Source organism: Budorcas taxicolor, chromosome 19 (genome assembly GCF_023091745.1).
Source record: "Budorcas taxicolor isolate Tak-1 chromosome 19, Takin1.1, whole genome shotgun sequence".
Taxonomy (NCBI): Eukaryota; Metazoa; Chordata; class Mammalia; order Artiodactyla; family Bovidae; genus Budorcas; species Budorcas taxicolor.
The window spans coordinates 55,992,557-56,007,370 of NC_068928.1; the positions used below are offsets into that span (position 1 = coordinate 55,992,557).

At 53.6% G+C, this 14,814-nt stretch overlaps 1 protein-coding gene across 3 annotated transcripts in view; it reads right to left on the bottom strand.

Moving 5' to 3' along the window:
* TMEM104 (transmembrane protein 104) overlaps positions 1 to 14,814 on the bottom strand; it is a 54,641-nt gene that overhangs the window by 36,801 nt on the left and 3,026 nt on the right. For all 3 annotated transcript variants that reach the window (XM_052657413.1, XM_052657414.1, XM_052657412.1), the window contains exons 3-6: positions 6,633 to 6,754; positions 3,907 to 3,988; positions 2,305 to 2,401; positions 1,512 to 1,589 (exon numbers count right to left, since the gene is read on the bottom strand). In XM_052657413.1, coding sequence (XP_052513373.1) covers positions 1,512 to 1,589; positions 2,305 to 2,401; positions 3,907 to 3,988; positions 6,633 to 6,754 — 379 coding nt within the window. The remainder of the gene's footprint in view (positions 1 to 1,511; positions 1,590 to 2,304; positions 2,402 to 3,906; positions 3,989 to 6,632; positions 6,755 to 14,814) is intronic.

Sequence of the window (14,814 nt, forward strand, 5' to 3'; positions counted from 1 at the left end):
CCCTCGCTTCGATGTGCGTTCTGTTTCAGAAGCTTGCGTTTGGCGGGAGGCTGTGCAGTGGCAGTCTCTTATAACGAGACAGGGAGAGAAACGGGACGAAAGAAGAGCACAGAGGGCCCAGACACAGCCAGTCTCGGTCTGATGAGTTCTGAGAGTTCTCTCTGAGTCTGGTCCGGTGGGGAAGGGCAGAGGCAGGCTCTGGGGTGACCTCGATCACCATCTCCTGTCCCATCCCACCACGGTGATAAGTGGATGCTTGATGTCCTAAGAAACAGCCAAGAAGATTCTAGTTTCCACAGTCTCCGCCGTGGCTCCAGCTCAGTGCAGTCACATTCAAGACAGGAAAGAGCCAGTGGAGACGCTCCCCTCTGCACACAGGGGGGCTTGGATGAAGGGGCAGAAAAATCTCCCAAGGTAACTGCAAGGTCAAGCACTTCCTGAGATGTGTCCGACTCTCTGCGAAGGTTTGGGCATTACAAAAACTAAACCCTTTAACAGATCATCTCCCAGAAGAACAAGATTTGGAATGGAGGCCTAAGATGTTGCCAGAACAACCGACACGGACGGCAGCATCTGAGCTGGCCGCTGTCCTTGCGATCCCACCAGGCAGCAGGTGGAGCACGCCAGGAGGTCACGACCAGCCCTGCAGAGTCCAGACAGCGGCCCTGAGCACGGGCTCCTGGCGCCCTCTGCCGGCCACTGTGAAGACACCCTCCCCACACACAGCCACACACCACCCTGCTGTCACTGGAGGGGGGTGCTCTGGGCTGTCCTAGACACAACAGTCCAGAAGAAAAGAGACAAGGCAGAGGCAATTAAGAAAGAGGAAGAGAACCACCCGCCGCCTCCACTGGAAAGCTGTTTGGGACCCAGCCTCTGTGAGCCATAGTTAGTAGTGAAAGTGAAAGGCGCTCAGTCGTGTCTGACTCTTTGCGACCCCAGGGACTATACAGTCCATGGAATTCTCCAGGCCAGAATACTGGAGTGGATAGCCTTTCCTTTCTCCAGGGGATCTTCCCAACCCAGGGATCGAACCCAGGTCTCCCATATTGCAGGTGGATGCCTTACCAGCTGAGCCACAAGGGAAGCCCCATAGTTGCTGAGTTGCTGTTTTTTAGTGTCTGACTCTTTGCGACCCCATGGACTATAGCCCACCAGGCTCCTCTGTCCATGGGATTCTCCAAGCAAGAATGCTGGAGTGGGTTGCCGTTTCCGTCTCTGGGGGATCTTCCCAACCCAGGGACTGAACCCATGTTTCCTGCATTGTCAGGTGGATCCTTTACCACTGGCTGCTTTTTCATTTCCCGATACAGTGAACAGGGAGGGAACCAAGAGAACACCCTGAAGGGGTTCAGGCCTCCCAGCAAGGTGGCTTCGCAGGCCAAGAATCCATTCCTCCCTCTCCCGTGCCCTGTCACCAGGCAAGGTGGAACCCCCGACCCGGGTGCCCCGGCCCGCGGGAAGGCACCAGCTTTCCCTGCCCGCTCCCCACGTGGAGAAAGCACCCCCACCTTTATTGAAGAACATGGAGGCCATCTGTCCCAGCTCCACCCGGTCTGTGATCTCGAAAAGGTTCGATCCGTGTCTCTCTGTGGAGCCAAGAGCAAAGAGGGGGTGTAACTTTTCCCCACGAGGACAAGCTCCTCGGAGGGGTGCTGGGTTCGCTGAATCCTCCAGAATAATGAAATCCCAAGGGGCTCAAACTCTTAAGAAAACTTTTCCTTGTGTTTCCTGCTTGAAACATTTTTAAAAACCCCCATAGAGGAGGCTCCCTGGTGGTCAGGACTCAGCTTCCATCACAGGGGTCATGGGTTTGATCCCTGGTCGGGAAACGAAGATCCCACGTGCCTCCAAGTGCAGCCAAAAAATAAATAAATAAAGGAAAAGAGAAAATGTCTACAGAAAGGGAGCCAGGGATGCTCACTGTGGGGTGAGTGGGAAGGCGGGGGTGCCTCCCTGGCTCAGCTGGGCTCTGGGTGTGTGTCTGTCTGGTGGGACAGGAAGGAGGGAAGTTACAGACTTGACACAGACTTGGGCTTCCAGGGGCCGAGGTCAAGGGCCCTCCCCAGGCTGCAGACAACAGTTGGCGGCAGATCCAGCAGGGGGGAGCCTGGCCCGGCTCCAGGGCTGCGGCTCTGCTCTATGTTCCCTGCTGCCTTCCTGGCATCAGCCCTCAGGTGGGAAGTGCTCTCAGAGGGTCTCTGCAGAGAGAACCCCCGCCCCTGCCCTGAGCCCTCTCCATGAGTAAGGGGAACCCCATGGACCAGACGGGAGTGCGGCCCAGCCCGGAACCCCAAGACTTACGCACAGACAGGATGGGCCGCTTCTCCGCCCGCTCGTAGCTGTCCTGGGCGAGAACGTCGCTGTCGGAGGCCGAGGAGGAGTCGTCGTCTTCCTCCTCCTGGGAGGGGGCGGGATGCGGAGGGTAAGGAAGACAGGAAAGGAAAGGGGACACCCAAGGGAGAGCCTGCTTGCTCGTTCTCTCTTCCTAGAAGGCATCTGAGCAGGGAGCTCTCCATACTTCCGGGCTGTCCCATCAGAGGGTCAGAGGCGCTCAGGGGGAGAGGTGCATCATGGGTCCTGGGATGAAGGTTCCCAGGTCAGAGGGAGGAGGGAGCAAGGAGGGGATGCTCAGGGAGCACTAAGGGAGGAGGGAGCAAGAAGGGGATGATCGGAGAGCACTGGGGAGGAGGGTGCAAGAAGGGGATGACAGAGAGCACTGGGGAGGAGGGTGCGAGGAGGGGATGACCGGAGAGCATCGGGGGAGGAGGGAGCCTGAGTGGATGCTTGGAGAACACCGGGGGAGGAGGGAGCAAGGAGGGGATGGCGGAGAGCACCGGGGGAGGAGGGAGCAAGGAGGGGATGTGGAGAGCACCAGGGGAGGAGGGAGCAAGGAGGGGATGGCGGAGAGCACTGGGGGAGGAGGGAGCCTGAGTGGATCTTTGGAGAGCACCGGGGGAGGAGGGAGCAAGGAGGGGATGGTGGAGAGCACTAGGGGAGGAGGGAGCCTGAGTGGGTGCTTGGAGAGCACCGGGGGAGGAGGGAGCAAGGAGGGGATGGCAGAGAGCACTAGGGGAGGAGGGAGCCTGAGTGGATGTTTGGAGAGCACCGGGGGAGGAGGGAGCAAGGAGGGGATGGCGGAGAGCACTGGGGGAAGAGGGAGCAATGAGGGGATGGCAGACAGCACTGGGGGAGGAGGGAGCCTGAGTGGATGCTTGGAGAGCACCGGGGGAGGAGGGAGCAAGGAGGGGATGGCGGAGAGCACCGGGGGAAGAGGGAGCAATGAGGGGATGGCGGAGAGCACTGGGGGAGGAGGGAGCCTGAGTGGATGCTTGGAGAGCACCAGGGGAGGAGGGAGCAAGGAGGGGATGGCGGAGAGCACCGGGGGAGGAGGGAGCAAGGAGGGGATGGCGGAGAGCACCGGGCGAGGAGGGAGCAATGGGGATGGCGGAGAGCACCGGAGGAAGAGGGAGCAATGAAGGGATGGCGGAGAGCACTAGGGGAGGAGGGAGCCTGAGTGGATGCTTGGAGAGCACCGGGGAAGGAGGGAGCAAGGAGGGGATGGCGGAGAGCACTGGGGGAGGAGGGCACAACAGCAGAGGCTGTGCATATTCTGGAAGCTGACATGGCTGCGAACTTCAGCTCCTCACTAATGTCCAGAGAAGTCCAGGTTCTGGAGAAGGAAATGGCAACCCCCACCAGAATTCTTGCCTAGAGAATTCCTTGGACAGAGGAGCCTGGTGGGCTACAGTCCATGGGGTCGCAGAGTCGGACACGACTGACTAACTTTCTTTAACGTTTCCAGGTTCCAGAGCTGCCCACGGTCAGGAGGGGGTTGCGGGGAGAGGCCTGGCCCGTTCTCTGCACTCAGCGGCCCCATGACGGAGCCCAGGGTGGCCCACACACCTGGTGGGTTTCCATCCTCTTCCAGCGGAGCTGAGCGTTGGCCGCCCCCATGGCCTCCACCACAAAGGTAGTCGTCACGAAGCTGCAGGGAAAGGCCACGGGTTAATCGCCAAAGGCAGGGAGGAGGTCGGAGGAGGCACAAGATAAAAGGAAAAGCCACTGAAAACCGGACCCGACCAACCAGCCAGCCCAAAGCATTCTCTCTGCTGAGGAAGGAACCCCAAGTCCTGGGATGGGTCCGACCCTGTACGAAGGTGTGTGTGCCTCCACGGTGCCTCATGGGCTCGCCCTGATGTCTGTTTATATTTAGAACATATTCTCAGTGCACAGGAGACCAGGGTGTGAATCAAGCTGATGGAAGGAGAGAGTGTGACCTTGGGGGAGAGGTGACTCGGGGGCAAGGTGGTACAGCACCCCAGGAGGGGCCTGTTGGGGGCAGAGGTGAGAGAGATGGGGGGCAGAGAGACAGCAGATGAGGCTCTATACTGGGAGGAGGAAGCCGGTCCAGAAGGGGGCCGCCCGGGGCTTCAGGGAAGGGCAGTAGGCAGCTCTCACAGATCCTCGCTGGGCAAGCGGTCAAACCCCACTTACACACGCTGATGAACGGAGCACGGGTGTGGATAACTGAAAAGGGTGCTTGGCCCTGGAATCACCCTCCCCTTTTTACTTCTTGCGGGGGGTAGGGGGTACTTTTACTTTCCTAATAATCTGGCTAATATTAAAATAATTGTTATTTTAATGTTTGCTATTAAAATAAATGAAGAAAGAATGCAATAAATCAACATATTTAATTAATAAGTTAAAACATATTAACAGATGAAAATGTGTTAATATTTTAATAGCCTAATAACCCGGCCCGAATCAAAACGGAGATTGGGAGGTAGCATCAGACCTTTGTGAGACGTGAGACTAGAGTGAAGAGAATCTACTTTTTTTAAGGAAACCGGAGAGACTGGGCTGACAGCAAGAATGCTCTGTGAGCAGACGTTACAGGGCAGGGCCGGGTTCCTGCTGCGAAAACCGGAGTGACCCCACCCCTGCTGAAACGGAGCAGGTGAAACATTCAGGAACATTCACCTCCCTCTTTCCTGAAGCTGCTGGGCAGGCGGGCTTGCCGCAGGCCCCCGTGGCTCACCTCGGGTGCTGGCACCTGCCGCAGGCTGGCAGTCAGGCGGTGGGGATGGGGTGGGGGTGGGGTTGCCCAGGAGTTAACCCACAGCCAATGGGGCGGGGCAGACAGCCCTGAAACTCCAGCCACCGCAGCTCCTCCTAGAAAGGTTTCTCATTATCTTGCCTAAGTGACCATTTTAAGGGCTTTCCATTGCCTCTTCTTTTGGGAAGTAAAACTAAAATCCATCTTAATTAAGGCATAAAGAGGCTCTCGTGGCTGCACGAAGCCAGCTCATGGATCATGCTGGAATATAATGGGTTGGGGGGGTGTGGCAGCCCCTGCGTGGCGGCCCCTGCCTGAGTGCCCCCAATAACCACTTCCCTTTCAGGCGGCTGCCTGTGCTGAAGGTCCTTTGAAGGGGACAGTGGAGTCACAGGAGGACAAGGACGTCTAGGGCTCCTGGGCACAGAGCTTGCAGGACGTAATGAGCCCACAGTACCTTGAGGCTACATACAACCTCCCCAGAGGAAAACACAGGAAGAAAGGGAGAATCAGGGCCGTTTCCCACCCTGTGCAGCCCCGTGCAGCCTTAGTTGACTTCAGCTACTAAATTCTGTGGCGCTTCCCGGGTGGCTCAGGGGTCAAGAATTTGCCTGCCAGTGCAGGAGACGGGAGTCAATCCCTGGGTCGGGAAGAGGCCCTGGAGGAAATGGCAAGCTCCTCCAGTCTTCTTGCCTGGAAAATTCCATGGACAGGGAAGCCTGGCGGGCTACAGCCCACGGGGTTGCAAAAGAGCAGCTAAACAAGTGACTTCTTATTTAGTGACTAAACAAGAACAACAAAATCCCTCTCTAGCCTGGGGCCCCTGCCTGTGAGTTCCCCGAGGAGTGGCCTGCAGAGGCACCAGCTGCTGCGTCCCAGGTGAGCCATGCACACCTGCTCACGGAGTGGGCGCCCGAGGGCTGGGCCTCCTGTTTGCTGCTGGGCACGAAGCCATGTGAGATTAACACCTGAATATGGCTGCACCTGCCTGCTTATCGCTGCTGCTCGGTGAAACTATCTTAAACAAACCCTAAATTCCGAGCTGATTGCCTGGGATCACCTGAAACGTTAGTTGGCATCTCTTCTGTGGCTGGTTGGGAACTTCTCAGGAACACATGCCGATGGTCACATTCAGAAATTATGGGCGCAGCAGAGGAGGAAAGCCAGCCGGGGAAGAAACACGTGAGCCCCACATGAGACATCCTGGAGCCTAACTGGAGGTCTTCGCTTGTTTTTTTTTTTTCTGCTAATGTCTTGCTGTGCCTCAGGGTATGTGGGATCTTAGTTCCCTGACCAGGGATGGAACCTGTGCCCTGTGCAGTGGAATCTCAGAGTCTTAACCACACTGGACTGCAAGGGAAGTCCCTGGAGGTCTTAACTTTCCAGTGATGGGGGGTGGGCAACTACTCCATCAGTGTGAACCCCCGCCGCCCCAAGACCTTTGGGCCTCCTCTCCTTGCTCTGCGAACCTGTTACCAGGTGTCTCTGTCAGACAGATGGAGAGAGCTCAGGCTCCCCGGGGAGGTGCCCCCAGTTTCACCCCCAGCACCCCCAGTCCAGGATGGCCTCTTACCTCATGAAGCCCAGGAATACCAGCAGCACCAGGCTGACCAGCCACCCGGCTGTGGCAAAGGCCTTGGGCATGGTGAGTGCACCGGTGCCCACGATGAGGTTGAACATATATACCAGTCCGACCTGGAACCGAGAGAGGCAACATTTGAGCAGCCCAGAAATTGACAAGCCTCACCACCCCCAGCAGCTCCCAAGGGTGACCCTGGGCTATGACAAAACCTGTGGAAACCAGGAGGCCCAGGAGGCCTTAGCCAGGAGGGCACGTAAGAAGGGAGGGTTCCTCTCGGGTTCCAGGGAGGCGGGATCTGCAGCTGGACGCTGGGCGACCAAAGCCCGTGGTCCATCCGTCTTTTCAAAAAGTCTCTGGGGCTCGGTTTTACCCTCCTCTTTTGCGTCATCACCCCCATCACTTCATCAGGGCACAGTATTCGGAGCTGCATCTTAGATGGCAGCTCTGCTCAACCCACTTGCAGGTTTCCTGAGGACAGGCCAACATGTCTGGGGTGACCTGGCACACAGACCAACCCACACTGCTGACCCTCTAAAAAAAACCCCTACTTTTCCAAGACCACTGAGCACGCAACCCAGTCCTCTTCCCCACCCATCCTTGCAACTGCCCTTTGGGATGTCAACATTCATGCTGGTTCCCTTTTCCTGCCCTCGTTCCTTAAATTTGAGAGGGAATTCCTCAGCGGTCCAGTGGTTAGGACTTGGTGCTTCCCCTGCTGGGACTCAGGTTCAATCCCTGGTTGGGGAACTAAGATCATCCTGCAAGCCTTGTGGTACAGCCAAAATTTAAAAAAAAAAAAAAATTGAGCTATAATAATTCATGTGCCATAAAGTTCAGCCGTTTAAAGTACACAGGTTTTCGGTATATTCACAAGTTCCGCAGTCAGCACCACCATCTAATTCCATTTCATTACCCCCTAAAGAAACCCCCTACTCACTGGGAGCCACTCCCAACTTCCTGTCACCCCTGGCAACCCACCTCCCAGTGGAACTGCTGAGTCACTGACTTCAGGTTTGAAGCTTGAGTTCACACCTACTCTCCAGCTCAGCTAATTCCAATGATTCCCTTTTCAAGATCTCCACCATGAAATTCTCTTCTTTGACCTGAAGCCTCAGCTCCCACACCCCGTCCATCCTCACCCACCTGCCTTTGTGTTTCCTGTGTTGCCCAGTTCCGGCCCTCCCTCCCCAGGCCTCCCGCTCGGCCGTGGCCTCACTGACAGTCGGCTGGTTCCTGAAAGCTGGCACTGCCCCACCAGCTCCCCACACCTTCCCTGTTCTAACCTTTCTGACCCCGGGCCTCAGAGATGAATCAGCATTCGCTTCATCAGTTCCCTAATATGAAGCTGCTAAAGGCTCCTGGAATTGAAAAAAAAAATCCTCACGATGAGGGGACTTCCCTGGTGGTCCAGTAGCTGCTGCTGCTGCTGCTAAGTCACTTCAGTCGTGTCCGACTCTATGCGACCCCATAGACAGCAGCCCTCCAGGCTCCCCCGTCCCTGGGATTCTCCAGGCAAGAACACTGGAGTGGGTTGCCATGTCCTTCTCCAATGCATGAAAGAGAAAATTGAAAATGAAGTCACTCAGTCGTGTCCAACCCTCAGCGACCCCACAGACTGCAGCCTTCCAAGCTCCTTCATCCATGGGATTTTCCAGGGAGGAGTACTGGAGTGGGGTCCAGTCGCTAAGACTCCTCATTCCCAAAGCAGGGGCCCAGAGTCCATTGCTGGTCAGGGAACTAGCTCCCACCTGCTGCAACTAAGGTTCAAAGGCTGCAACTCAAGATTCCAAACGCCATAACTAATATCTGGTGCAGCCAAATAAATAAATAATAAATAGCTTTTAAAACAATTAAAAAAGCAATTCTAACGCTGAGTCCTCTGACGGATGAGGGTCCCTTCCACTGTGGTCGGCGGCATCAGATTTTCTTTCCTCCTCACGGTGGACTTGCGAGCATGTCCCACGAAAAGGCTCCAAACCTCAGTCTCCAAAACCCAGACCCAGGGCTCCCGTTTCTCTCAAGTGAAGGCTGTACCTCTAGCAATGCTACAGAGGTAACAGAGACCATCCCATGCACACTCCCCAAGCCTCACTCTTCCCTTTCTCTTCTCCCTGCACCAAGCAGCTTGCAGGACCTCAGTTCCCCAAGCAGGGAGCGACCCCTGGGCCTATGGCAGTGAAGCTGCAACCCCAGGGAATTCCCAAGCATCGCCCCTTCCGAACTCAAAAATTGGTGCCTCCTCCCTCCCCTCCTCAACCGCCGCAATGAGAAGCCCGAGCACGGCAGCTAGAGTAGCCCCTGCTCCGCGAAACTGGAGAAGAGCCCACGCAGCAACGAAGACCCAGCGCAGCCAAAAGACGAGATAAAAGCAGCAGCAGCAGCTATATCCTCTGCCTTCATGTCCCACAGTTTGTGGTTTCCATCTCTAGAACTCTCTTGAAACTGCGTTCTTAAAAAATCACCGATGACCAAACAAAAAACAAACCAAGAGAAAAATATAATCACCAACGACCTCCTAACCCAACAGCTGTTAGTCCCTAACCTCTCTTACAGTTCTGACGTTGGCAGTCTCTCTCTCTGTGTATCTCGTCCTCAGCAGCATCACTCGAGCCTACGGCTTTAATTATCCCGGGGGACAGCAGAGGACGGTGGTTCTCTTAGTGCGAACCTTTCTGCCTGCGAGCCCCCTCCACCTAGACACCCCAGAATGGCCCCAGAACCGCCTTTCCCTCCATATCTCAGTGGTGGCGATTTTATTCCTAGGAGCCTTCACAAAAGCACTTGCAAAATTCTTTGGAACCGTCCCTCTGCCCTCAATCATCAGGCGAAGTGTACAGAACCGATGGAAAAACTGGACTCCAACAACACGGAATGACTTCCATGGGGCTGGGTGAACTGACAAGTAGGATGCTCAAGTGCGTGACTTCCTGCCTAAAATAGGATTGACTAGGGAAGGCGGGAGCGGGCGGCCGACTTAGGAGGTCGGGCTGAACATACACACATAACTATCCATAGAAGAATCAACAAGCACCTACCACACAGCACAGACTCTGTAGTGGGTACTGCTCTCTTTATAACTCAAATGAATCACTTCTGGCCTGAACTACAACAGCAGGTTCCTAACTGAACCGTGTGCTGCATTCTAAATCAGAAACACTAAGTCAGGACCCATTCTCAGATGAGCCTCAGTCGGATTTAAAAGGAAGAAGAGAAGTAGGGAGTGTTGGTCACCATCCTGGGGCCCATGACAGGGAGGCTGGAGGGGCCAGGCGGTGGTTAGGAAGGGAGACAGGCCTCGGGGCAGGGGTTGATTGGCCGTCGGGGTGCTGAACAAATGGGAGGGCGTCCTCTAGAGAGGACACAGCTCTGTCCAGGGCACTAAGCTCCTGCGCCTCCCACCCAGCCCCTCAACTCCCACACACCATGGGACGGGGGGAGGCGGTGCCCACTCCAATGCCGCGCCCATTACAAGGCCCTTGCCAGTCTCCCAAGTCTTTCTTGCTCCCAGTTTCAAAGCCCTGGATCGAGAGCACTTCTGATGCCCTAGTTTGGGTTTTCGGTGTTGAGGTGTTTATCTTTCCCCTATTGTTACTAAGTCTGAGGCTTGCTCTGTCTCACTGCGTCTCTGTGCATTTCTCCGGGTGACTGGCAGACGGCCTTGAGATGGGAACCCTCGGTGGCCCTGGCTCAGTTCCCTCTGCCGTGAATCTGACGGTCTTCGTCCCAGTCTCACTTTGATCCCAGAGGCAGATCCCAGTCCCTTGTTAAACGTCCCAGTCTTATCTCGATCCCTGGATGGATCCCAGAAAGATCAAGAGAAGTTGAGCTGTCTTCCTCTGGCTCTCGACTGGATCACACCACCAGCACGAGGTGCTTCCCCTGCCGAGAGTCCTGGCCTAGGGAGACATTGCAAGAATACATGTGAGGGTGTCAGCTAGCCTTCTGAATTGACTTTTCAAAGACGTGAGCGTCCTCAGGCTCATTTTGACTTTAGTGTGTCAGTCACTCAGGCATGTCTGACTTTTTGCAACCCCACGGACTGCAGTCTGCCAGGCTCCTCTGTCCATGGGATTTACCAGGCAAGAACATTGGAGCGGCTTGTCATTTCATTCTCCAAGGGATCTTCCAGACCCAGGGATTGAGCTCGCATCTCTGGCATTTCCTACACTGGCAGGTGGATTCTGTACCACTTCTAATTCCCTGACCAGGGATCGAACCTGTGCCCCCTGCAGTGGAAGCATGGAGTCTTAACCACTGGACCGCCAAGGATGTCCCCTGAATATCGCTTTTATAAGTGGTAATGCTTATAAAGAGCAGAACCTCATTTCTTTATGGAAAATGGCTCTGGTGATGGTTCTCATGATAGAAGTTAAGAGAAGGCAAAGAGACCTAAGAGAGTGATGGTTTTCAGCCAGAAGTTTTATAGGAATGTGAATTCCCTGGTAGGCCAGTGATTCAGTTCAATTCAGTTCAGTCACTCAGTCGTGTCTGACTCTTTGCGACCCCCATGAATCGCAGCACGCCAGGCCTCCCTGTCCATCACCAACTCTCGGAGTCCACCCAAACCCATGTCCATTGAGTCATGATGCCATCCAGCGATCTCATCCTCTGTCGCCCCCTTCTCCTCCTGCCCTCAATCTTTCCCAGCATCAGGGTCACTTCAAATGAGTCAGCTCTTCGCATGAGGTGGCCAAAGTATTGGAGTTTCAGCTTTAGCATCATTCCTTCCAATGAACACCCAGGACTGAATCTCCTTTAGGATGGACTGGTTGGATCTCCTTGCAGTCCAAGGGACTCTCAAGAGTCTTCTCCAACACCACAGTTCAAAAGCATCAATTCTTCGGCACTCAGCTTTCTTCACAGACCAACTCTCACATCCATACATGACCACTGGAAAAACCACAGCTTTGACTAGACGGACCTTTGTTGGCAAAGTAATGCCTCTCTCTGCTTTTGAATGTGCTATCTAGGTTGGTCATAACTTTCCTTCCAAGGAGTAAGAGTCTTTTAATTTCATGGCTGCAATCACCATCTGCAGTGATTTTGGAGCCCAGAAAAATAAAGTCAGCCACTGTTTCCACTGTTTCCCCATCTATTAGCCATGAAGTGATGGGACTGGATGCCATGATCTTAGTTTTCTGAATGTTGAGCTTTAAGCCAGCATTTTTACTCTCCACTTTCACTTTCATCAAGAGGGTCTTTAGTTCCTCTTCACTTTCTGCCATAAGGGTGGTGTCATCTGCATATCTGAGGTTATTGATATTTCTCCCAGCAATCTTGATTCCAGCTTGTGCTTCTTCCAGCCCAGCGTTTCTCATGATGTACTCTGCATATACATTAAACAAGCAGGGTGACAATATACAGCCTTGACGTACTCCTTTTCCTATTTGGAACCAGTCTGTTGTTCCATGTCCAGTTCTAACTGTTGCTTCCTGACCTGCATACAGGTTTCTCAAGAGCCAGGTCAGTTGGTCTGGTATTCCCATCTCTTGAAGAATTTTCCACAGTTTATTGTGATCCACACAGTCAAAGGCTTTGGTATAGTCAACAAAGCAGAAATAGATGTTTTTCTGGAACTCTTTGGCTTTTTCCATGATCCAGCGGATGTTGGCAATTTGATCTCTGGTTCCTCTGCCTTTTCTAAAACCAGCTTGAACATCTCGAAGTTCACGGTGCACGTATTGCTGAAGCCTGGCTTGGAGAATTTTGAGCATTACTTTACTAGCGTGTGAGATGAGTGCAATTGTGCAGTAGTTTGAGCATTCTTTGGCATTGCCTTTCTTTGGGATTGGAATGAAAACTGACCTTTTCCAGTCCTGTGGCCACTGCTGAGTTTTCCAAATTTGCTGACATATTGAGTGCAGCACTTTCACAGCAAAATCTTCCAGGATTTGAAATAGCTCAACTGGAATTCCATCACCTCCCTTAGCTTTGTTTGTAGTGGTGCTTCCTAAAGCCCACTTCACATTCCAGGATGTCTGGCTCTAGGTGAGTGATCACACCATTGTGATTATCTTGGTCTTGAAGATCTTTTTTGTACAGTTCTTCTGTGTATTCTTGCCACTTCTTCTTAATATCTTCTGCTTTTGTTAGGTCCCTACCATTTCTGTCATTTATTGAGCCCATCTTTGCATGAAATGTTTCCTTGTTATCTCTAATTTTCTTGAAAGTGAAAGTGAAGTCGCTCAGTTGTGTCTTACTCTTTGTGACCCCGTGGACTGTAACCTACCAGGCTCCTCCATCCATGGGATTCTCCAGGCAAGAATACTCGAGTGGGTTGCCATTTCCTTCTCCAGGGGATCTTCCCGACCCAGGGATTGAACCTGGGTCTCCTGCCTTGCAGGCAAACACTTTAACCTCTGAGCCACCATCTTTCCCATTCTATTGTTTTCCTCTATTTCTTGGCATTGATCTCTGAGGAAGGCTTTCTTATCTCTCCTTGCTATTCTTTGGAACTCTGCATTCAAATGGGTATATCTTTCCTTTTCTCCTTTGCTTTTCACTTCCCTTCTTTTCACAGCTATTTGTAAGGCCTCCTCAGACAGCCATTTTGCTGTTTTGCATTTCTTTTTCTTGGGGATGGTCTTGATTCCCGTCTCCTGTACAATGTCATGAACCTCCATCCATAGTTCATCAGGCACTCTGTCTATCAGATCTAGTCCCTTATATCTATTTCTCACTTCCACTGTATAATCATAAGGGATTTGATTTAGGTCATACCTAGGACACCACATTTCCAATGCAGGGGGCACAGGTTCAATCCCTGGCTGGAAAACTAAGATCCAGCAAGCCATGACACAGCCCTTCCTTCCCCACTCCCAAAAAAACTTTCATGGGGAAATTAAGTACAAAAGGCATTTGTGAATTCAAGGATGGCTGAAGGTGTTGGGATGTAAAAGTCAAGTGTCTACTGTCAAGCAAGGTTTCTCAGAGCATTGCTGATACTTGGTGCCAGATTATTCCTTGTCGTGGGGGCTTGTTCTGTGCATTGTCGGGGTGTTTAGCAGCATCCCTGGCCTTTAGCCACTAGACTCCAGTAGCCCCCACCTCGGCCCTGTGTTGTGACAGTGATGGGGTCTCCGGACACTGCTAGATGTCCCCTGGTAGGCAAGACAGCCGCTAGCTGAGAACCACTGCTGATAAACGCATAGTGAAATAAACACACTCCCAAAAGAAGCTTCAAATAGATCTCAGTGAAAAAGACCCTTTAAGACCTTGACAAAGAAGTTAATTAGTGATCAACTGTTGGCAGTTAGGAGCAGAAATGGGTAATCCCATTTGTCTTGGGTTGTTGCTATTTTTCAGTTTGAGGCTAGTATTCTGGGCCTGGGGGTAGCCGGCGGGGGGAACCATATAGGAAAATGTATGGTGTCTCCACCTTCCTGGCCAGAGTTAAACCCTCTTTACTTTCTGTCAAGGGGCTTAGAAAGGACCGATCTCAAGGAGCAGAACAAACAGGCAAGGAGCAAACCTGAGCTGAGCCCCAGGTCGGGTGGAAGGCAGTTGTGAGGCAGGAGGAAGCTGGTGTGTGTGTGGGGTCCCCTGTTCTGCTGGTTGGTGACTGTTCTGTGGGGACAGCCTCCAGGGAGGCAAGATAGAAAGCAGAGGAGTAGGGTCTCAGTGGAGCGGCCCTGCAGACCGAGCTTCCTCCCATTCTTGAGTCTTCCCTGTGGCTGACCCGGGGACCCGCTGCCCCCCACCACTCTCTAGGGGTTTGGCGCAGCTTTCCTGCATGAGGTCGGCGTTACCGGCATCTTTCAACGGCTTCCCCAATGACAGTTGTCACAGGAAACAGAAGGTGGTGGAGATGGGGAAGCAACAACTCGGGTTTCAGGCCGCAAAACAAGCCCTCTTTCCTTCGAAAGCACCATCACCCATCTTCGGCAAGACAGGCTGGCGGGGGGTGGCCTCAGCAGCTGCCTCTCTGTGGGCAGGGACCCCCTTCTTCCTCTATTTCGACCACAGGATCCCTTCAGTCCCGTGCCACTTGTGGTCCCCATATATGGGGACACAGACAAGCCTGTTCTGAGGTCACCTATGAGGGCGAGGTGCACAGGCCTGAACCATGCTCCTGTGACCCCCACTATCCTTGAGAGGGCTCGTCATCTGAGCCCCCTGCAAGGCTCATCACACGTCGGTTATGCAGAAGAACGCAGGCGAAGGCAAACACTCC